The 22792-nt window shown below is 44.3% G+C and overlaps 1 protein-coding gene across 2 annotated transcripts; it reads right to left on the reverse strand.

The window, feature by feature from the left end:
* Nucleotides 1–639: 639 nt before the first annotated feature.
* KLHL42 (kelch like family member 42) lies at nt 640–20847 on the reverse strand. Of its 2 annotated transcripts, XR_005529970.1 has the most exons (4): nt 19883–20847; nt 10150–10343; nt 2108–5912; nt 640–1993 (listed from the first exon to the last, which is right to left on the reverse strand). XR_005529970.1 is itself a non-coding variant. In XM_039240838.1 (3 exons), the coding sequence occupies exons 1-3, from the start codon at nt 20752–20754 to the stop codon at nt 5461–5463; spliced, it is 1518 nt and encodes a 505-aa protein (XP_039096769.1). In that variant the 5' UTR covers nt 20755–20847; the 3' UTR covers nt 640–5460. The 2 variants fall into 2 exon arrangements, 1 of the variants encoding a protein (XP_039096769.1); XM_039240838.1 differs by having other exon boundaries at nt 640–5912.
* Nucleotides 20848–22792: the final 1945 nt, after the last annotated feature.

Consider the following 22792-nt stretch of genomic DNA (forward strand, 5'->3'; position numbering starts at 1 on the left):
CCCAGCCCCTCCCAGCCTCAAAAGCAAGTTGTGTAGTTCAGTTTTCCTGGAGGAAGGGGTACTTACAAGGAAACAGTGGTTGGGGTGCCTGGGTGGCTTAGTAGGTTAAGTTTATGGCTCTTGACTTCAGCTCAGGTCATGATCTCGATCTCACGGTTCGTGAGTGCAAGGCCTGCACTGGGCTCTGTGCTGACAGTGTGGAGCCTGCTTGGGATTCTCTCTCCCCCCTCTCTCTGCCCCTCTCCTGCTTGTGTGCTCTGTTTCTGTCTCTCTCAAAATAAACATTGAAAAAAAAAAAAAAACAGTGGGAAACACTGGAAAACAGGGTGGAAGAGGGGCGCTGTAACTGAACTGTGGGATTGAGACTTCAGAATTCTAAGGACTCGGAGATCCTCCTCCCAGATCCCGCTTCTCCAAACACTAAAGGCTCTCGTAGTCTCGGCTGCCCCATTTGGCTCATCTTCCCACAGGACAGCCGCCTCTCTAGCTGGTTCCTAAGTGTTAGTCTGGCCTTCCCAGCGAGTCAGGAACTCTCCATCCAAGGGACCTGGCTCAGGCTTCACCTGTTTCCTCTCTACTCTGGCACAGCCCTGATGGCACAGCTGGTACATGGTACCTGATGGACAACAATATGGACTGTTAAGATTTAGAACTATTTTATTTGAAGAGATTTTCTTCTATAGTTCTAGTTCTAAACACAAAATGAATGCTATTTGAGTGAGTGCATCATAGGCATTGTTGTATTTAAATGAATCCTATCATAATGTTTACATTTTAAGCCACACTTGAAGACACAATACAACCTTTTAACAAAATGTCAGTCATAACAAAACATAATTATTCATTCTACAGGTTACCAATTTTCCTAAAATGACCACTAGATATGAAAACATTGTAGAGACATCTAAGGAACCCTTAAGAATTTTTTTCAGAAAAACGACACAATGAAAATTACATTTTCGTTTTCTTGACTAGTAATAAACTATGACGTCCATTTGATAAAGCACCAGCCAACCCCACCAAAGTCATTTCAGTGCTTTTTTGCTCTGCAAAGTTGACCATTTTTTACATTTAGTGTCTCCTGCAGGAACGAATAAAACTGGTTATGTCAAGGACAGAAGTCGGTGTACGCCAATTGGTATGCATTTTATATTGTGTTTCTAAATTAACACAATATGAAAAACAAATATTACGTGAATGAAACATAAGGACAGAAAGCCACGTTCAAAAGTTACCACACAGGCAAAGACAACTGACTTAGAGTCAGGACTAGCATCTTAAAGACCACTTAGCAATACTTTCTACGGAAGTGTTTTAAAGGCATAGGTATGAACTCACACGTGCCTCCCCCCATACTTACTTCCCTGGCTTTGCTCTTCCTTCTCATGGGATCAAGCTGCTGACCCCTTAGCCACACAGGCTGTGGTGCCTAGTAATTATCTTTACAGCACATCATCTTTTTTTTTTGAAAAATGAAGTACAGAGAAGACAATGAAAAGTAGTGAGGAAAAAAAGCCTACTGTTAAAACAAAAACACAGCTTGTGATCTTCCAATTTAGAGAAGAGCTGGTTCATTGTAACTGCTAGTAAATCAGGAAGCAGTGGGCAGACTGGATCAGGACTGAGGAGGCAGCCAGGCCAAAGAGCCCCAGTGTGCCTGACAGAAGTGGGCATCTTTGAGGATACTAGTCACAATGATTATGGCGAACATTTTCACAGGAAGCTTTTCAAGGCCAGAGACAGTGGCTCGCTTACGTCTACATCCCTAAGTCTTAGCACCGCCTTGCACACAACAGGCTTTCTGTACATATTTCTGGGAACCAGGGAACTGAGTTGAATCAGCTCACTGTTTCCAAAGCCATTTTGGGTGGTATCTACTCACCTAATTCAGTCAGTCCTGTAAGGCGGGGATGGCAGGCTGCATGCACCTCACTCTGATGGATGGGCAACAGGTGCCTGGAAGCACTGATGGCATGGATTGTGAGACCAATTCCTGGCACAGAGGAAAGGAGTGCTACTCATTCATAATGCCGCCATCAGAGAACGGTGGCCCAGATATCATATATGCCCCAGCCCTGGCCTAAGAGAAAGCCATCCAACAACTCACCCATATTCCCTTTCTGTCGCTATGCTGCCTCACGAGTGCTCTGCATTAAGCCACTGCTCATTAAATGCTGGTTGACCAAGAAGGCCAAGGTCTTTCCACTCGATTTACCTGTATGGCCAAACAGGTAGGGTCATGACTTTACCTGTAAATCTAAAAACATGGCATCCAAAATGCTCATTAATTCTTTACTTAAAGAGAACAAGCATTTATTTTTAATTCCCTTTGTAGAGAAAAAGCTTTGTCCATCTCCATACAACTTTAATTGATATCTACTGGAATTACTTGGGATTTTGGTTCAAAAAAACATGGCCGAGTTAAATTCTCTTTGGTATTCATGCTTCATCTTAATTTATATGTTTCTTACTAGAATTCGTAACCTTCTCAGTACTTCATTGTTATAACTTAACCAACACTGTTGAAATAATAAACTCTTAGACTTTCATCAGAAAAACTTTAAAAGATGCTAAGGGGAAAGGCCACTGAAAGCAAGGGTGTGGAGAAGAGCCAGAAAGAGTGACAGAAAGAACCAACCTCCCTCTACCAATCCACACTCAGGACTCACTCTGCCACTCAGACCACTCTCTCTTAGTAAAACTGGTGGCTTCCGGGGGGGGGGGGGGGGGGGGGATTGGCTACCACAGGGGTCCCCCAGCAACTCCCTTCTCCACAGTGGGAGGCTGGCAACCCTCAGAAGCATTTCAGTAAAGGATAAAGCATTCAGAGAAAGGAAGGAAATAGAGGGATATCATCAAACAGCACTGTATTGTACACCTGAAACTAATATAACACTGTATGTTAATTACACTGGAATTAAAATAAAAACTTAATAAAAAAGCAAAGTCCTTGGGGGGGGTGACAGGGAATTTTCAAAGCAACATTATCCTCATCATAGGTAGAGTCTTGAATACAACATTGGCATCAACAAGAGAACACAGCTAAATTAAAATTATCCTCAAAATGCCAACATAGCTGCTGTGCAGAGCAGGAAGATGTGCCAAATGCACAGATGCGTTCCTACTGCACATTCCGCCTTGCCGAAGTACCCGTGGCAGCCCAGAGTAACAAAACTTTGTTAGAAGTCGTGTATCTTAGAGCTAATAATATGCCAGTGCATGTGCACACACACGCACACACACACACATACAGATAATATGCACATATACACACACATCAAACCTGGTTTATAAAAAGAGCTTTGTGGATCAGAGTATGCCTTCACTTGGTCCAAGAATCTAATTGTTGGTATTGGGAAAACGGACCCAGAGAATGTAATGAGGAAGAAAACTGGTTGGCAGCCACAATATTACATTTTATATGACGTGGTTATTTACAAGCTAAGGTCTAATTTGTTTAGAACTAATTCAACTGGTTAGGATCTTCTGAATATACAAGGTTAAGCTTTAAAAAAGTTAAGATCTGTCACAACAAAAGTTAACACTATCTAAAATAAATTAGATTTTTAAATATATGCAACGAAATTATGGATCACTGGAAATTCAATTCTATAATGAATATAAATTAATAAAAATCTATTATTAAAGTACCATCCCCAAGATTTCAGTTCAGTTTCTTTTTTAAAGGCTACGTATTTGCAAATAAATGGATATGGCTTAAAAACCCTTAAATAGTGTTAAGTAGAGTACTGATATGATTATTGGTGACAAGATCAAAGATCTGTCTCCATGTCCACAATAAAGTCTTGCCTCATTTCACTTAATAGAAGTATTTCTGAAAAGTTGTGCAAGTAAAATTTTTACAACCAGGCCCTTAAAGTTATAGTTAACTATATTAGGAGGCCACGGTTGTAAAGGAACTCCGTAGTGACTCTTGATACACTTAAGAACTCTGCTGAAGAACTCGACTCCCCTGCGCCACATCCGCACAGTGAATGCACACCGGAGGTGCTGGGTGTCTGGTGAATGCAAGAATGTGCCGTCACCATTTCTGGTTTTCTGTGGGACTTTCTTCAAAGTCTGTACTGCTGTACTGGAATATTATAACAGAAAGACAGAATCCAGCTCACAGATTCACTGATTCCATTACAAAAGATCAGAGAAATTCAGAAAGAGTTTTTCAATCAAAAAAATTTCCGTAAGGGATGCTGACCTTTCACTGGCAGAAGCTTTTACTCGTGTCAACTGACTTACTGAAAACGACTGCTTGAGCTGAGTTCCACCTGATTTAACAACCTAGTTAAATTTCAGAAATACCACCAGAAGCCATTCCACTTCTACAAGAGCTTCTCCCCCTCTCTAGCACAAACGTTTCACAGCTATCCTCACCTTACCTCATAAAAACAAAGCATGAATTAAAAGGCTAAGATTAAATTACAAAGATGCCTCATCCAAATATGATAAAGGCATCTGTTTTATCTTAAAAAAAAAAAAAAAACTAAGTCCAATACATTCATTAAAAGCAACTCTTAAAGGCAAACTATTTTTTCTTATTTGGTGTCCCCTTCTCATTTAAGACTCGATTTCAAAAATATATATATTTATCTCCATCCTTTGAAACAATATATCTTCTCTTTTAAACAACACAGAATGCCTAGCACTGCAACCTATCAGACCACATAAATTTCCAATCGGCCACATACATGAAATAAGAAGTTATATCTGCCTATCTATTCAGTACACATAATTGCAAAGAGTTTGGAAAAATAGCTGCATGTTTTTATGCAAGTTTTTGGGTGGACCGGATGCTTGCAATGACTCACTGTAGGCTCCCATCATCGTAAGTTTCCTGGAAAGTAGTGTGCAAATAAAATACCTAAACCTAGAATCCTATTTTAAACCACTGGAAAGTATACATGAGTATGAATGAGGGAAGAAGAGGGTGAATGATAGTGTTAACATAAGTGTTTGTCAAGTAAATGAAGAACGAATAACAAAAAACAAAAAACCTGTCAAGGTATTAATGATATTTCAAGTGACCTAAAGAACACAGATATCAAAATGATCTTTACCATTCAATGTCAATTATTGGCTTTGGCCCTTTACTAAAGCAGACACAATGAATCTTCTTTCTGATGATCAGGTTCAGTCAGTGGCCCAAGGGTATCATATTTGGATGAAAATATTATCATGGATTTGTTCCCATCATTTAAAAATCAATAATTAAAAAAATAATAAAGTTGGTCTCTTTTCTCCGCAAGTTTTCAAGTAATTAGTTTAAGTAAGCTTATTTACAGCTATTGTACACGTGACCTACTTTAACCCATGTTTTCCCTTTAGAAATTGGTCTCCCTTGAAATAGGACACTACGGGTTTTTTCTTTTCCTTTCTTTCTTTTTTTTGTTTCTGTTTTTGTTTTTGTCTTGAACCAGGTTTCTTTTAAATTCTAAGTCAGTTCAGTCATGTTTCTGTTTTATTGGGCAGATAGAGAGAGGAAACCAGCAAGTTATGTCCAAAGGCTGGGAAACGCCTGAATGCTTCCCAACTATCTGAAAAGATGTTGTACTTGAGGAAAACCCGATGCTCCAGGCTGGTCGACAGGGTAACGTCTCTGCTCATGATGTAGATGCCATCGTTGTGAAGGGCGCAAGTCAAGTTAAGACCGGATTTGGACGTGTTCTCCTTGAGGTAGAGCCACTGCCGCGTGATCGTGTTGTAGGACTGCACAGTGAGCATGTCCTCGCTCTGGCTGCTCCTCCGGTTGGGCCCCAGTTCGTGCAGACAGCCCCCCACGATGTAGATGGTCTCCTCGACGGATACCATCTGCTGCTTGCGAATGTGGACATCGCATGTTTCAAAGAGCGTCCAGATGTCGGCAGAGGGGCAGTACTGCAAAATGTTCATGTTGCGGTCTGAAATGAAGAAAGCAGCCTCAGAATGACATGGCTACAGTCACACACCACCGCCTGCCTCGGCAGTCACAAACACCTACCCCCACCAGAATAATTCGGTAGCACAGAGGCAAAACTATTTCAGAGACGCAGAGGTTGGATGGTGGTTTCTGAAGTGGCGACAGGAGATCTGTTTGGAATCATCTCCCTCGCCTCTCATCGGGCACGTCCCCTCCCTGGGAGGCTCCCCAAATCAACAGGGCCAGGACACGGCCAGCTGTGACTAGAGCATCTCCTCCTCCCTGCCACCCCTCCGTATTTCAGAACCACCCATCCGACGAAAACAGAATCGGGGCCTTGGAACTCTCCTCAGTACCTGCAGAATTACTGACTTCTTAATCCAGATGGCAGGCCAGCCCCCAAGGATCTACTCTTAACAACCAACTCTTCTACACGAGACAAGGAAGCCAAGCAAGATCTTCAGGGGTTGTCTAAATGCAGTAACACATAACTGCCAAGTCAAGAGAAACCCACGAAGTCTCACGTGTGGCCATCAGCTGTGGGATCACCTGGCAATCCTATTTCCTGACCGCAGCAGCAGAGACAAACTTAACAGAGGCCCTTCCCTCTCCCCGTGCCTGCTTCACAACAGACGGCTAGTTGGGTGGATAAAATCAGAAAGTAGATGGAAGACTGCTCTACCATTACCTTGAATTCACAGCTGCTTTAAGGAAAAAATATTGCCTACTCTTTTTTTGAAAAATGCTTGTGAGATTTAAAACATCTAGTTTCGTTTTTCTTTTTTTAATTGTTCTGATTTATCCTCTTCTCCTCTAGGAAAGAATAAATGGAATATTTTAGCCTCAGCAGGAGAAAAACATGCTCTGAGTTATCAGAAAGAATGAACTTTCTGTTTGCTGTTGTTGTTTAAACAAACAACAAAATCCATCCGTGGAAGAGGCAGCTCGGCCTGGGAACGGACGCGTAAGTACAGGGTGAGATGCTTCCTCCAGAGACAGAAGGACCCGCCCACCGTCGGCAGTGAGGAGAGAGCTCCACCACGGCCTCTGGTACCAAGGCGAGCGCTCTAAGAGGGCACAGAAAGAACTAAAAGGAGACCAAATCCTGCGTGCGCACGTGTCCGCACGTCTGCAGAAGCTCCACAATTGTTACAGCTTCAGGAGACTGTCCTTCTGTTTTCCACCCACACTAATACCTCCCTGTATTCCTCTTCGCTATAGCTATTGTGATAAAACTCATCCTAGGAGACAGTCCAGGGGAATTTGGTTACCAGTCTATCGAAAAGTGCTCCTTAGTAACCTGGCTTCCCACCACATGAACAAAGGACTTATTCTAGTGAGCCTCCCATGCATCTCTCGGTCCCAGGTCTGAAGGTCTTCCCAGGTCCTCTGTAAATGTTTTCTCTCCTCACCCAACAAGAGCCCAGACCATGACGAGGTGGTTTGAGTTGGTGGAATAATCTTTTCACTTTTACATTTATAGGAGACTCTGAACTTTAACAAATCACCCTTCTTCCCTTGAGTGGTTACTATTGCTCTCTACTGAATTTCTTTTCACGTCCTCAGTGCCTGACATAGAATTAATCTAGTCAAGTAGCCATCATAAAAATCGTGAACTATTACTTACTAAATTTTAAAAGTCTACCTAACTTAAGTCAGCAGACTAAGAATGCAACTTTGAGCCCTGCATTCTGTTTTATGACAATTACGATTTCCTATTTTAAATGCAGGTAACCATTAGGAAGAACTGGGAAGATCCCAAGCCGAAGAGGAGGGGTGTTTCAGAGTCCAAGGAACTGTCCTGCCCTCTCATCTCAAAAAACCCATTTTCAACCCTTACACAAACATCCATCCATCCGCATCACCCAACCATCCCATCACAGGTATTTGGCTCGCGGAGCCCAGGACAGGAACCATCGTGGGTGGCCCAAGTGAAGAAGGTACATTAGTAGTGGCTTGAAAAACTAGAAAACACACAAGCAAGGGTTTTCCAGGTCAAATCTAAAGAACATTTGCTCAGCCAGGGTCATGGAAAAACTAGGAAATCTACCAGGAGAGTACTCTTTGGATTATAGGGCTGCCTGTCAATGCATCCCAACTCCTGGTCAGAGGGAAGCCAAGGGATATGTGTGCATTATATCAGCCCACAGGGTGCATACTGTGTCACAAAATCTAGGGAGGATCAGAATTCTTAGAAATGGTCCTAAGTAAATAACTGTATTTACTTTCCCGGGAGAAAAGGCACACAGACACACACAGAGGTACATACGCATACACAAGAATTCTCTGGGGGCTATGGTTTAGTTAAGTATATAAAGTTGACCACTGTAACCTGAACACCAATGTTGACGGTAAGAGAAATGACTGCTAGGTCTCTTTTTTTTTTTTCTATTATTTATAACAAAAAAGCTGACAATTATCTTCAGTGGAGAGTCACTAGAGAGGGACATTGGGAATAGCTATACAGTGATGAAAACTTGAGGGTGTTTAAAAAAACAAAAACAACTCACTGCTTCCCATGTACTCCTCTTGGTCACTGCCTCTCCTTGAATGCATAAACAGCACCTGTAGTGAGTTCAACAGTGACCCCCAAAAAGATATGTCTACCTCATAACCCCCAAAAACTCTGAATGTAAACTTACTTGGGAAAAAGAGCCTTGCAGATGTCATTAAGTTAAGGATCTCAAGAGAAGAAGATCATCCTGGATTATCCAGTGAGCCCTAAAATCCAAGGAGGAGTGTGTCTTTACGAGAGACAGAAGAGGAAAGGACACGGGTACACTCAGAAAAGAAGGTACTTGAAGAGGGAGGCAGAGGCTGGAGTGATGCAGCCACCAGCAAAGGAACGTGTGGGGCCATCAAACCTAGAAGAGGCAAGGAAAGAGTCTCCCCTAGTGCCTTCAAAGGCACCACTTGATTTCAGGCTTTTGGTTTCTAGAGTTGTGAGAGAATACATTTCTATTGGCTTAGGCCACTAAGTTGTGCCTAAGTTTGCTAAGTCGGCCACAGGAGACTAAAACACCACTCACCATCCTCTCCACCAGATCAACTGTTTAGAGACACTCGAAGATGTGTTGTTACTCAGAATCTTTTGTGTGTGCGTGCGTGCGCACACACACACACACACTAAACCAGATGCTCATAATATGATTTACATTGAACTTCTTCCTCTAACATAAATCCCCAAAACAAGACACATTTGGCTATGGTACGAATACTTTTTGGCACCTACACTATATTAGCATGTGGATTTCTGTCCTTTACAAAGCTGCACATCAGCATCATTTCTCCATGCTTACTGTCACCCAGGGCTGGAGAGCTCTGCCCTCCCATCTTGTACCGCAAAGGAGAGATAAAATGGTAACTCTACTACTTCAACGTAGCTAAAAGTCCTAATAGTCCAGTTACACCTTGTTTATAAGTTCTGAGTGTTTTACAGGCAGACCAAATGAAGAAACAAATGTCTTTGTCCACAAGAGGTAATGTGGACAGAAGTGGGAGAGAGGGATGAAAGGAAAAGACACAGCTTTTCCTGGTGGCCCACCGCTGCCTCGCTTACCACAACCATGCTCTTTTCTATCACTACCATGTGAGATGCTTCCTACCAAGAACAGTAGTATAAAACCTACCAGAGAAACTTATTTCCAAATGATTAACTATCCAATACCCACCAAAAAGTGAAAAACACCTACGTGCAGTTCAATAAAGAGCACAACCACCTCTCACCTCTGGATCAAGAGAGTCTCTTACATCCGTGTCTCTTAAGACCCTCTTGTGATATGTGGACAACAGCCTAGGGCTGAGCTTCTGGAAACCATCTGATATATCTGTGCTCAAAAAGGGGGAAAGTGGAAACAAAGATCCGCAAGGAGGTTTGGCCCTAAATTCTGTGTTGGATGTGTTTGGGAAGAAGGATGGGATTACCCAGTCAAGTCACAGGACGACTGACCACAAGGGTGGGTTTTCAAAACAAAAAGAAAATACATATTCTCTTCATAGCTCCCTCTACCCCATTCAATTCTCAGGCTCACACAGAAGCATCAAAGGTCCCTCCTGTCCAAACCACCCCTGTAATATACAACTCTCTTCCTCCCAGGTATGTAAATATACAGTATTTAACGTATAAGATCACAATGTATGCCAGAGTGCTTCCTCTGGCGCCCTCCTGCCCTCCTGCCCTTCCCCAGGCTGAGGAAGCTCACACAGAAGAGGACCACTTACTTAGCCCTTTCACTTACCTCTGGTAGTGTATCCTCCAATGACGTAAATTTTCCCCTTACACTCACATGCAGAGAACTCAGCCAAAGGATTTGGGAGGGGTGCCACAAAATTCCACGCATCCTGCTCAGGATTGTAACACTCAACATTAGAAACGGCCTGCCCACCAATGGCATAGAGTTTTGAATTGACGGCCACAAGCTTGAAGTTAGACCTGAAAGAGAGATACAAAAGGCCCAGAGAGTCAGTTCTTTTTGATCTTAAGAAGTAAGACAATGGCACGAACTGCTAAAGCAGAGTGTGGAATGTGCCGGATACCTGAAGAAAATTAGCTCTCCACGTTGGGTGTCCGGGGACAGAGGAATGACCAAATGACATCTCAAATTTCACTCTTACCCCTAGAATTCATAAGAATGATGCACTTTCCAAGCTTTTGCCATTGGAGATAAGCAATTCAATAGAGCAAGAGAGTAGTCTTGCTTAGTCTTAGGCCAAGAACCAAAGATATTCTGTATACAGTAAACTTAATGCTTCTTTTAGCAGTGGGAGCAAGTGCTGACGGAGAGATGCATAACCACCTCAATCCCTTGTCTGTCTACTCAGAACGTTTCCCATTCTTCCTACCTAGTGGGTAGGATCTACCTTAGGTACACACTAACTCCTCCTACACAGCCAGGCATATACTAAGGGTGGTCACTAAAGGGTGGTTCAGAGACCCCTCTACCACAAGGGCACCCACACAGATCACTTGCCCCCTGCTCCATATGAGGGCACCCTATATATTGCTTCACAACAAATAATGCAGGGGTACAAAAGCACTGAAATAATTAAACATATTTTGAAACAGCATTCTTAGGATACTTACACATGTTAACTCAACAAATACTAAAATCAACAAATGCTCACCTATCATAATAGAAAAAAAAATGTAAAAAGGGAATACACTGCTGTTAAGCCCCGTATCAGTGACACAGTTAAGCACTGCTCATTGGCTTCAGATGCTAGATAAAAGTCTCACAACTTTTGCGTTGAAAAGAAAAAACTAATTTGTTTCAATATAGCTCGCAGAGATTAACGGACTCCTTGAAGACCAGACAGGAGAAACATTTGGGTCAGTCTACATGATATATGCACCAGTCTCAAGTTTACTGTAGTGTTAGCAGAGCGCAATGCAACCAAAAGATCTAAAGCACATATCCGGAGACCCTGGCCCAAACACCCCACGTCCTCATCTCCAGTATGGGGGTAATACCCATCACACGACGGTCAAGACAATTACAGCAAACAGTTTATCAGCAAGTACTACACAGAGATAAGATAATTTCTCTGTTTTCCAGTGTTTGAAATAAAGAAAGTAGACCACGTAAATTTAGAAGTCACATCTACTGGCAACACAACAATATCTTCAACAGTAAAAATATTCTAAGAAAGAAACAGGGTAGAGACCACAAATAATGAAAACCGTACATAAGAGGACAGAAGAAGAAGAAACAGTGAATAAGACGTCCATGCCCGATCCGTGAACAGGTGTTTAATAAACACTGATGCCCTATGACATAGAACATGCTAGAACTGGCCACCTACAGTACAGTGTTTTCAAAGGTGCATAAAATGTGTATGTGTAAATGAGTTCTGGTTTCATTTTGTTTTTCAAATCAGAGAATGAACAGAGGACTCTTCAACAAGAACCTCATATTGTCCATTAAACCCAGCCAGCCGTTCAGGATTTCATGCCAATAGACTTCGCTGGGGTGGCAGTTACTGGGGGGTCTCTGGTTCATGTTGCTTACTTTTCCTGCTGCCAATGGTCCTTAAAATCTGACCATGATGCCCTCTCTATGTGTGCAAATTTGGGGAACCAAAGGAAATAAAGCTTGTAAATAAGCACTAAATTTTACCAGCCCACAATTTGTTTTTGCTCCCCAAAGGTACACAGATAGTAAATTTTCTCAGATCAAAACAGGTTTTAATATTCATCCAGCATAATCATTTGTCCTAAGCAAACATGTAAGGGTTGAATGAATAGGCAGTTAAACGTAAACAGTTCCATCTCTCCAGACCCCGGCATGCTCAAATACACTTGAAGAGAAGAAACTTTTCAAGATTGATTTTAAGATGAAATTGCCACCCCAAAACAGACCACTTAATGAAGAGACACTGCCGAGGATTATGAGCCGAGGTTTATACGCGGAAATCTCAGCTCCACTACTCAACAGCTATGCGACCTTGGACGAGTCACTGAGTCTCAGGTCATCTGAGCCTGTTTCCCCATCTGTGAAGTAGGGAAAAACACAGTATCACACACAGTAAGAGCTGAAAAGGGGAACACTTGCAGAAAGAGGTCAGAAGAGGGGCGCCTGGGTGGCTTAGTCGGTTAAGGGTCCGACTTTCGCTTAGGTCATGATCTCACGGTTTGTGGGTTCGAGCCCTGCGTCGGGCTCTGTGCCGACTGCCAGCTCAGAGCCTGGAGCCTGTTTCAGTCTGTGACTCGCTCTCTCTCTGACCCTCCCCTGCTCACACTCTCTCTCTCTCTCTCCTAGAAATAAATAAAACATTAAAAAAAAAAATAGAGGTCAGAAGCCTACATCTCTCAACTCCAAGAAGGTCTGCTTCTCATTTCTTAACTGCAACAGTCACTGCCATAACATACTCTGGAATTATGTACAAAGTGCTTTCTCGTCCATAAATTCTCACTGTGTAGCACTCCATTTGCAACTTTCTTCTACTCTTCACCTCCAGAATGATAAAAGTATGAATCCAACCTATGAATTTTTAAAAAAACATATATTATCTCTACAATACTTTCTTAATATTGATCCCTGACACACTACATTCAGGGGGTAAAAAGAATTTTTAAGCCAAATAATGATGTGTTGTGGCTATATACTTGACTGACTTACAGTGAAGAGAAATAAAAGTGAATTTCTACTTGACTTTAAGCCAAAAAGAGGTCATTAAATCCTTAAAAGTGCAGTGACATAAAACACGCTGAACACAGGTGCACAGATTAACAGTAGCTACATACAACTGTAGGGAGGCAGGTGACCAGACGTCTGGGTGGCTTAGAGTGCTGGCCCTGAAACTGTGCAAGCTAATTAAACTCACTGAGTCTCAGTCTCCCCTTTGGGGACATGCTGTGAGGATGAAACAGGAAGTGACATCTGAAACTGACTACACCATGTAGCCCAGAGTAAGAGCTCAAGAAATGTAAACCACTGTCATGGCTTGCTACATAGAAAGTTTGTTCCCATTAAAGTAAACATCAGAGCAAAATGGCAAGAACTTTTCTCACATCTTTGGGTCCTTTCCCCTTCTGCAGCTTCCCTACAGACTAACCTTCCCTAGGGACCAGGGAAGGCAGAAAGCAAAAGCTAGGAACAGAAGTGGTCGCGGTTGCTACCTACTACCCTGTCTCAGAAACCCCAGCACACAAAACAACTTAAACTATTGGCCAAAAACACAGAGAGGTGGGGGCAGGGAGAGGATGAACAGACACATAGTTTTCTTTCCCTCACACTACTCTCTATTCTCAGGCTCCACTGCAATGTAACCACAGAGGACAAAATCTCCCCAGGGTTCCATGACTCTAGAAGGGCCCCCCAATACTCATCTTTGGTTCGGAGAAAAAGGGGGCGACCAAGGCTGACATCTGCAATTCCACCTCTGCCAGGAGACTTCACTCTCTCCCAGCCTTGCCATACTCACATGCAGAACTCCAATTTCAGAACAAAAGAGAAAGGCAATCGCAGAGACTAGATGCAACATTAGAAATAGAGGAATTAACGAACTGATGGTTGCAACAGTGGCCAGTTCCTGCCAGTTATCAGCAATTAAAGTGAGGAGGGAAGGCGAGTAATACTGGGGGCACACGAGCTTTTACATGTGAAGAATTCTATCCTGACAACTCCTGAAATCAAATCCGTGTTCAGACCACTGGGCAGTGTTGCATACCTGCACTTCAAAGCATCCTCTCAAAGACTGCTATCTACTCATATTGCCATTTTCAAGTGTGTGGGCACAACACTAACATACTTCCCTTCCTCCCTTCCCTCTCTCCCTCCTTCCCTTCCATCTCTTCTTTCCTTCCTTCCATCTCTTCCTTCCGTCTCTTCCTTCCTTTCCTCCTTCCATCCAGCTCTTTCCTCCTTCCATCTCTTCCTTCCGTCTCTTCCTTCCTTCCTCCCCTCCTTTTTTCGTGGGGGGTGGGGAGGTGGTCCACTACTGGTCATGTAGCACCATTTTCTCCAGAGTGCAAAGGGCTTTACAGAATCTCTCCATACTAGGGTTCGTGCCTGTCCTTTACCATTTAAGATGCTGAGACTACCACACTGTTTTATTTAGTCCCTGGGGAAAATGGGCTGTTCAGCATTTGACCCCTTTGTCAAAGTAAAGCAGTACAGATACATCACAAAGGCAGTGAATCAGGGTAGATATGAAATGCTGTGTGACCAGAGGCCAAAATCTGCTTTTAATCAAGGTTCTAGGTTTCCTCCGGTGTTTCCAGAAACTGTGTTAGACACATTACCAAGCAACAATTCCATTCTAGGTTTCATTTTTACTTGTTTCATCATCTAAACTCAGTTAGAAACTCCTTAAGGACAGAAGCCATGTCATCTTTGTTGTTCATCCAACAGTGACTAGAAAAATGAGGACATAAAGCTAATGAACATTTGAAACACAGCACAGTACCACAAAGTATCTGTGGTCCACTTCTTGGAAAAAAGTAATTTAAAAAAACTTTTTTTTACAAAGAAAATTTTTAAAACTGCATTAAGATGGTCATTGCTAGTCTAAGAGCTAAACTGTAGATATTTTAAATGGCTCTATGTATCCAATGGATATTTACAATTTGGTTACTCATTACACACCTTAGCAATTTCCATAACTTTCTATGCCTCAGTTTCTGAGTCTATAAAATGGGAACGTGGCTAAGACCGTCTTTGTGAAAATAAGTGAAATAACATATGCAAAGAAGTAAGAACATTACCTATTACAGGGTAAATGTTCAATTAAATGTTACTTATTATTTTTCAGCTATTCTAAATAATCATAATGGCTGTTACAAGATAAAAATACTATAATGTTACATTTAAAACATAAAATCATACATTCACTTTTATTATAATGACATAATATGTTCCATAATTCCCATAATTCAAAACAACTATGCATTTTAAGCATCTATTATTTATTGAACACCATGTTAGCAGTAGGAATATACATAAACATGGAACTGGCCCTGAATGGAAGGGAGAGAAACAAGCATAACCAGAAAATTTCAATTCAAGGTGGAGAGTATGCTAGAGAAGCACAGAGTTTGAATATTTAGACCAACTGAGACTTCAGGAAGGATCTCCCAGTTAGTTTACGTCAGGTCTGAATCTAAGTACGAGAGAGATAATGAAGGTTACAAATTCCCATATGACATCCAATTAAAAAAACTTGGTGGGAAAAAACATCTATGTAGAAAAAACCAGTAACTAGAAAATATCTGAGAATAACTGTAATAAAAAATATATACAGACTATACAAAGCTAACAAAAGAAACCTTTCCTGAAGGGCCAAAAGACCTAAATAAATGCATGGAAAAAAGAACCATTTATCTAGCTGCAAAGTATTACGAAACTATGAATCCTCCTCCAACTTGATAAACACAAGGTAATCCCAGTCAAAATTCTAACAGGACTTGACAAACTGATTCTAAAGTTTATCTGAAGTGGGGCGCCTGGGTGACTCAGTCTATTGAGTGTCTGACTTCAGCTCAGGTCACAAACTCATATTCATGGGTTTGAGCCCCACGTCACGCTCTGTGCTGACAGCTCAAAGCCTGAAGCCTGCTTTAGATTCTGTGCCTCCCTCTCTCTCTGCCCCTCCCCTAATGCTCTGTCTCTCTGTCGCTCAAAAACTAAAATAAAACATTAAAAAAAATTAAAGTTTATCTGAAGGAGAAAATGTACAAAGAATAGCTAAGAGAATTAAAATAAAACAAAACAGAACAAATGGGTCTCAGTCCCATTTTATTGTCCATGAGACAATAAAATAGTTTACCAAGCTACAATAATTTAAAAGTGTGACAGGGCTCCTGGGTGGCTCAGTCAGTTTAAGGTTGGACCCTTGACTTCAGCTCAGGTCACAATCCCAGGGTTGTGGGACTGAGCCCTGGGTTGGGCTCCACACTGAGTGTAGAGTCTGCTTAAGAGTCTTTCTCTCTCTGTTTCTCTCTCTCTCTTGCTTCCACATGCTCTCTCAAAATAAAAAATAATAAATAAATAAATGTATGTTATTGAAAAGGGAATGGTCAATATGGAAACAGGAAATGAGCATCTGGTAACGGGCTCTGCAAATCACAGGGAGTATTGAAGGCACTGGAACATTTGGAAAACATGTTATAACTTTACATTATACCTTATGATATAAAAACAACTCCCAAACACATTCAGATATAAATGTAAAAAGACAAAACTATAAAAGGTACACTATAAAATAATGAGTATTTGTATATGCTTAGGTTACAGAAGCTTTTCCGATGCAAGATTAAAAGCTAACAGGATACTAAAAAATTTGACTCCAAAAAATTAAAATGTCTCCATATAAGAATATACTGTGGAGGCACCTGGTGGCTCAGACCATTAAGCACTCAACTCTTGATTCCAGCTCAGGTCATGATCTCATCATGGTTCATGGGCTCAAGCCCCGCATCAAGCCCTGTGCTGACAGTGCCCAGCCTGCCTGGGATTTTTCCTCTCTCCCTCTCTCTCTGTCCCTCCCCCACTCTCCCTAAGAAACTTTTAAAAAAATTACACAGACACACAGACACACACACACACACACACACACACACACACACACACACACTAAATCTGAAGTCCAAAACTAGAGGCTCACAAGGCCAGTGCTGGCCTGCAATTTGTCTGGTCTAGAAGGTTTTTGTTTTTGTTGATGTTTGTTTTGTCAAAGAAGTTGCCAACGTTTGACAATCAGGGTTTCTGCCTGTCTGGCAACACCCTTCCTCACTTCTAGGTGGCAGCAACAAGCTGTGGCTGAGAGGTGGAGGCCTCTTGTGGTGGGGTGGTAACTCTCTGGTCCCTGGTAATTCCTACCCACCGCTCTAGTCACTGATTTCACCTACCTGCTTACTTGGAGGATTTCATTTTTGAGGACTTACAATAAATTAAAGACAGGGGAAAACATGGGCAACATTACCTAAGAGACAAGAGATTAATTCTACATACATAAATAGAACTTCTGAAATGACTATGAAAAAGAGAAACCAATTTTCTTTTTAATTGGCAACGACCATTTACAAAATATATACAAAAGGCCAATAAATATATGAAAGGAAAAATCTGTCTTCTAAGCAGAAACATTCACACTAGTGTTTTTACCCATTGGATTGGAGTAAAAAATGATGATAATATCTTGTCTTGGCAAGAGTATACGAACTGGCAAGCTCAAACCCTGCTGCAAGGAGAGGAAATATGTACAATTTTCTGATGGGAACTTTGGCAAGAGCTACCAAAATTGAAAACATTCATACGCTTTGGCCCACCTATCCAGGAATTTCAGGAATTTGCCCTATAGGACTCACTGATACATGCCAACTAAAACAGGCATACATATGCCAAGATGTTCAATATAGTATTGTTTATGATGGCAAACAGAAGCAACTTATATGGGGCACCTGGCTGGCTCGGTTGGTAGAATATGTGGACTCCTAATCTCAGGGTCATGAGTGCAAGCCCCAAGTTGGGCATGCAGGTCACTTTAAAAATAAATACATAAATATTTTTTTTTTTAAAAGAAGCACTTAAATGATCATGAAATGAGGAAAGGGCTGATTACATTATGGTACATCTATATGCTGGAATACTATACAGCCATTAACAAGAGTGAGATGGCTCTACATTTGTTCATATAGGAAAAACTCTCAAAGTGGAAATATTAGTGGCCATAATAATCAGCACAGCCTAATCAACTTTAGAGTAACAGTATGTATAAGATGCATACACACCCCTACAGGTACATGCATATGCATAAATATATAAATGTACGTCAACAGGTACCATTTTTTACGCTGGTTTTTCATGTCATTCGTAATTTTTCTAAGCACGTATTTGTGCATTATTGGAATACCTTCCCCCAACCCCAACGACAAAAAGGATATTCTTATAAAGAAAAAAAAAAAAGACTTCCATCCCTAATCTGAGCACTGTTCATAACACTGAATGTTTCTTTGTTACTTTAGTTATAATTTGCTTTAAAATAACACTTCTGATATCAAATTTTAAAATTGGTATCATCTCAACGGTATAAACAACGCACTTAAAAAAGGAGTTGGAAGAAAATATGCCAACCTGCAAACGGTTATTGTCTCTGTGAAGGAGGGAATAGGAGTGATACTCTTTCTGTTTCTTGATTTTTTTCCATTTTTCCACTTTTCTAGAATAACTATGTATTATTTTTATCATCTGAAAAAAAAAAAAGAACACTTTCCAAGATGAATTTTACGTTATAACAGAAATAAAGCCACCGTTCCGCCCTGGCCTGGCATACCCTTAATTATGTGTAATGGTTGGGGCGCCCGGGTGGCTTAGTCGGTTAAGCATCCGACTTTCGCTTAGGTCATGATCTCACGGTTCGTGGGTTCGAGCCCCGCGTCGGGCTCTGTGCTGACTGCCAGCTCAGAGCCTGGAGCCTGTTTCAGAGTCTGTGACTCCCTCTCTCTCTGACCCTCCCCTGCTCACGCTGTCTCTCTCTCTCTCTATCTCCTAGAAATAAATAAAAATATTAAAAAAAAAATTATGTGTAATGGTTACAGCTTTCTTTGCCCAGCGGCGAGTCCCCCAGTTCCTTGCTCCACACTTTAGGGTAGGGCCCATGTAGGGGTTGAGATGGGTACGAGTGGACCAGAGGAGAGGGTCCTTTCCTGGATCACACTGATTCTTCCCCCAACTTGTGAACGGCTCTGGGCCCTCCTCTCGCCCCTCTCCCTTCCTCTTCTTCCCGTCTCCAAGTCACCCAAGTGCATGTTGGGAGGGATCTGAAGGATGGGAAGGAAGAAAGAAGGCCGGGTGGACTGGAATGTTCTAATTGTAGCTGACCATCGCCAGGCTCAAGTTTTGGGTCAATGATGAAAGCGGCAAAGAGGGGGGACGCAAAAGAGAGGATCAAAAAATGAGAAAGGTAATTTAAAAAAAAAATAAGAAATCGGATGTACAATTCCAATGTTTATCTCCTGATCACGGATTGGTGCCCCAATGTAGAAAGCTTCTAAGTCAGTGACAACAAGAAACTCTTCCAAAGACAGCGTTACAGGTTACTGCCCAGTGTGTCACTGTAATCGGGATTAGAGCCTAAAAAATAAATAAATAAATAATTTTTTTTTTAACTTCAAAAGGAAAAGATTGAAAGTAAACTGGAGAAAGTTTTCTTTTAACGTATCCTTCTAGGAAACCACAGACTTCTTTTTTTCCACTGGGAAAGAGGCAAAAAAAAAAAAAAAGGGGGGGGGCAGTTTGCCTAAAAGCGCAATACCTGCAAGGGAACAACTCAGCTAGTTGACCTCAGGGGGCCCACTTCTTCCTCGCAAGTCCTCGGTCCCTTGGGAGCCTTGCCCAGTGTCAAGGCCAGCGCCACTCCTGAAGATGCCTCTGCCACCTTGGCGCAGCCTCCTGTGACCGCCCGGTAAACACCAGGGGAAGGAGCTGACGCCGGCGAATGAATGGGAAAGACGCAGCGCTGCCGGGCGCTTACCTCTTCTGGTTCATGGAGGCCACCTGGACCCACTCGTTGGTGCTGGGGTTGTAGGAGTGCGCGGCCGAGATCTCCTGGCTGGTGATCCGGTACCCGCCCACTATGAAGAGGTAGTTGTCCAGGATGGCGGACCCGTAGCCCCTGACGTTCACCAGGTCGGGGGGAAGGTTGTTGGCCAGCGGGAACCACCGTTCGGTCATCTCCTCGTACCTCAGCATGGACGGGGGCTCCCCTTGGTAGGGGTGCGGAGCCAGGGGCCCCCCCAGGAAATCCCCCAAGGCCACGAGGACAGGCGTGCCCGTCATCCGGGCCTCTCTCAGCCTCTGCTTCAGGCCGACGTCGCCGGGGGCCTGAGGCGGAGCCGCCAGGAGGTGGAACTGGGGCTTGCACAGGACCTCGTGGAAGTGGACGACCATGAAGCGCAGGCAGGCCTCCTGCAGGTCGGGCAGCCCGTACACCTGCGCCAGGCGGTACAGCTCCAGGCAGTTGGAGAGGCGCACCTGGGACAGCAGCAGCTGCAGCAGCGACGTGACCTGCAGGAAGGAGGCCGCTTCCACCAGCTCGGCCAGCAGGCTCACCTCGTCCATCTCCTCCTCGTCGTCCACCCCGCCGCCCTTCTCGGCCCGCGGGCCCAGGAGCCAGCCTTCGCGGGCCCCGCCGGCGTTGATGAAGTCCAGCACCAGGCGCAGGCCCGGGGCGCTGAGGCCGCGCAGCTGCTGCACCTCGGGGCCGCCGGCCTCCTGGCTCAGGGCCTCGCGCATGCCGGAGCGGTAGAGGGCGCGGAAGTAGTCGCTCTGCTCGATGAGCTTCCTCTTGCTCACCGGGTAGCAGCGGTCCTCCAGGCGGATCTGCACCATCTCCTCGGCCGACATGGCTGGGGGGCCGGGGGCCGCGGGGGTGCCCGCCAGCTCTGCGCGCTCGCCTCCCCGCCCCCACGCGCTCTCCGGGTTCCGGGTTGGGCGCGCCGAGGGATGGCGCCGCGGAGGAAGGAGGCGGCGACCGGCCGCCGCCCGCTGCCCGCGCTCGCCCGGCCTATCCGGGTCGCCGCGGCGCCCCCGAGGCAGCCCCTCCTCCCGGTCCCGGGGAGGGGGCGGCGGCCCTGCCGCGTCTGCCCGGCCTCAGCGCCAAAAAAGGCCCGGCTGGCGCGCGCCGGGCGTCGGGAGGCGGCCGCAGCCCTCGCTCGGGCTCTCCGCACCGCGCCGGCCGCCGAGGGGCTCCCAGCCCCCAGCCTGCAGCCTCCTCCCACGCGTCGCCTCTCACTTCCGCCCCGCGGGACCCCCGCCGCCCGGCCGACCTGCGGGCGGATCCGGCTTTCCGGGAGCGCCCGGCGCCGGGGCTGCGCCCGCGTCCGCGCAGCCTCCCCCGCACGCCGCGCGCCGCGGTGCCTGCGAGGCTCGGACGCGAGGCGAGACGAAGCCGGTCCGCTCGCTCCTCCGCGCTGCTTTGCGAGATGGGAGACAGGAGAGCCAGACGTGGGAGGAACGGGATGAAAGGAGGCTGGGGTCCCGGGGGTCAAAATGACATCACACCTGGGATCGCCCGTCTAGCCCAATCCTGCATTGGTGTCCCAGGGGGCTGAGGCCCAGAGGCCGTCCCTGCACACGTCGATGGCCCCCAGAGCGGAGTCTTCGCAATGGTCACCGTGTAGGAGCCATCTTGCAGAAAGAGAGCCCAGGCAGCTGGCAGCAGGTTCGGCCGGGCTCGCTGGGGCGCCCGGTGCAGCTGATGGAGAGGGTTGGCAAGCAGGGCAACTTGAATTTGCTGCTGGGGCCCGTTACTCCTCTTTATGCTGTTAAAACGAAGACGGGAGTGGAACTCAGAGTTAAAACACATGACTTCTTTTGAAGTGTTTTGTAACCAACATTGCTTTTCGTATTTCAGTTTGGTTGGGCTGGCCAAGACACGATGCGATCCCTTGGGCAGAGGGTCTGGCCGCTTTTGGTGGTCCTGGCCTACACAGGTGGCTTTCCTCGCCACCCTCCTGTGGTCCCGTACCCACGCTCCTCACTGTCTGAGGACCCCTCCTCCCTGGCGTCTCTCACTGGACATTGCAAAGAAATGCATAGAGAGCTCGCCCCTAAATAGTGAGGACCTCGAGTTGCTCATGAGATATGAATTAATCTTGGACGGAGTTGAGCGGGATACTGTTCGGTTACCTTTGGGTGGAGGGATCAGGACTGGGGGGGAGAAGAGGGTGTAGTCCTACAATAACAACAACAAAAACCTTCTTGACAAATTTCCCATATCAAGATTCTGCTACAGCAGTCCTCAACTTGGGAAGAAGATGTGTTCGGGCTTTGTTTTTGTTATTGCAAGCTCCATCTGTCTTCTTGAATGACAAGTTCAATAACACCTTCTTCATAAGAACATTTCTGCTTTATGAAACATAAGATACCTCCTCCACCGCTTAATACCACCTCTATCTCTTAATATTGTATATTTAGAAGGGGGAAAGATTAAAAACCAGAGAAGAAAATCATATTGGTAAGGCATGAAATCGTTTTGACACCCTTTTTGGTTACATTTTGCTTCTTACTCTGTAACTTAGCGGGTCGTAGTGAGGTGTTGTCCTTCCTTATTTTCTTTATGAAACTCCGTAAGTAAGGAACTAAAAATTTAAAAACATAGAAAAAAGTTCTAGTAGATTCTGGCTTCCCTGGAGAAAGTGAAGGAGACAAAGACGAATCTATGACTTGCCTCATTCATCTCTCTCTCTCTCTTTTTTTTTTTTAACTGGGAAAACCTCTAGCTTTTCACCTTGTTTCACCTGGCCTTTAAATCATTACTGATAAAACTCCATTCTCAACCAATTTCTCACACTTCTGTTTTCAGTGATGGTGCAGTTAGGACGTTCTAAGACTCGTAGTGGATGAGGGACCATGAATTTAGAAACATAAAGTGCCAACCCTA

This window comes from Hyaena hyaena, unplaced genomic scaffold, assembly GCF_003009895.1.
Source record: "Hyaena hyaena isolate Hyena2069 unplaced genomic scaffold, ASM300989v1 scaffold_182, whole genome shotgun sequence".
Classification (NCBI taxonomy): domain Eukaryota; kingdom Metazoa; phylum Chordata; class Mammalia; order Carnivora; family Hyaenidae; genus Hyaena; species Hyaena hyaena.

Excerpts from the sequence above, each read along its gene's own strand:
- KLHL42 (XM_039240838.1), bottom strand. The coding sequence starts at position 20,754 with ATGTCGGCCGAGGAGATGGTGCAGATCCGCCTGGAGGACCGCTGCTAC. Across the intron at positions 10,344-19,882 it reads GCCTCCATGAACCAGAAGAG|GTCTAACTTCAAGCTTGTGG; the intron begins GTAAGCGCCCGG and ends TCTCTCTTTCAG. Across the intron at positions 5,913-10,149 it reads TGGAGGATACACTACCAGAG|ACCGCAACATGAACATTTTG; the intron begins GTAAGTGAAAGG and ends TCTTCATTTCAG.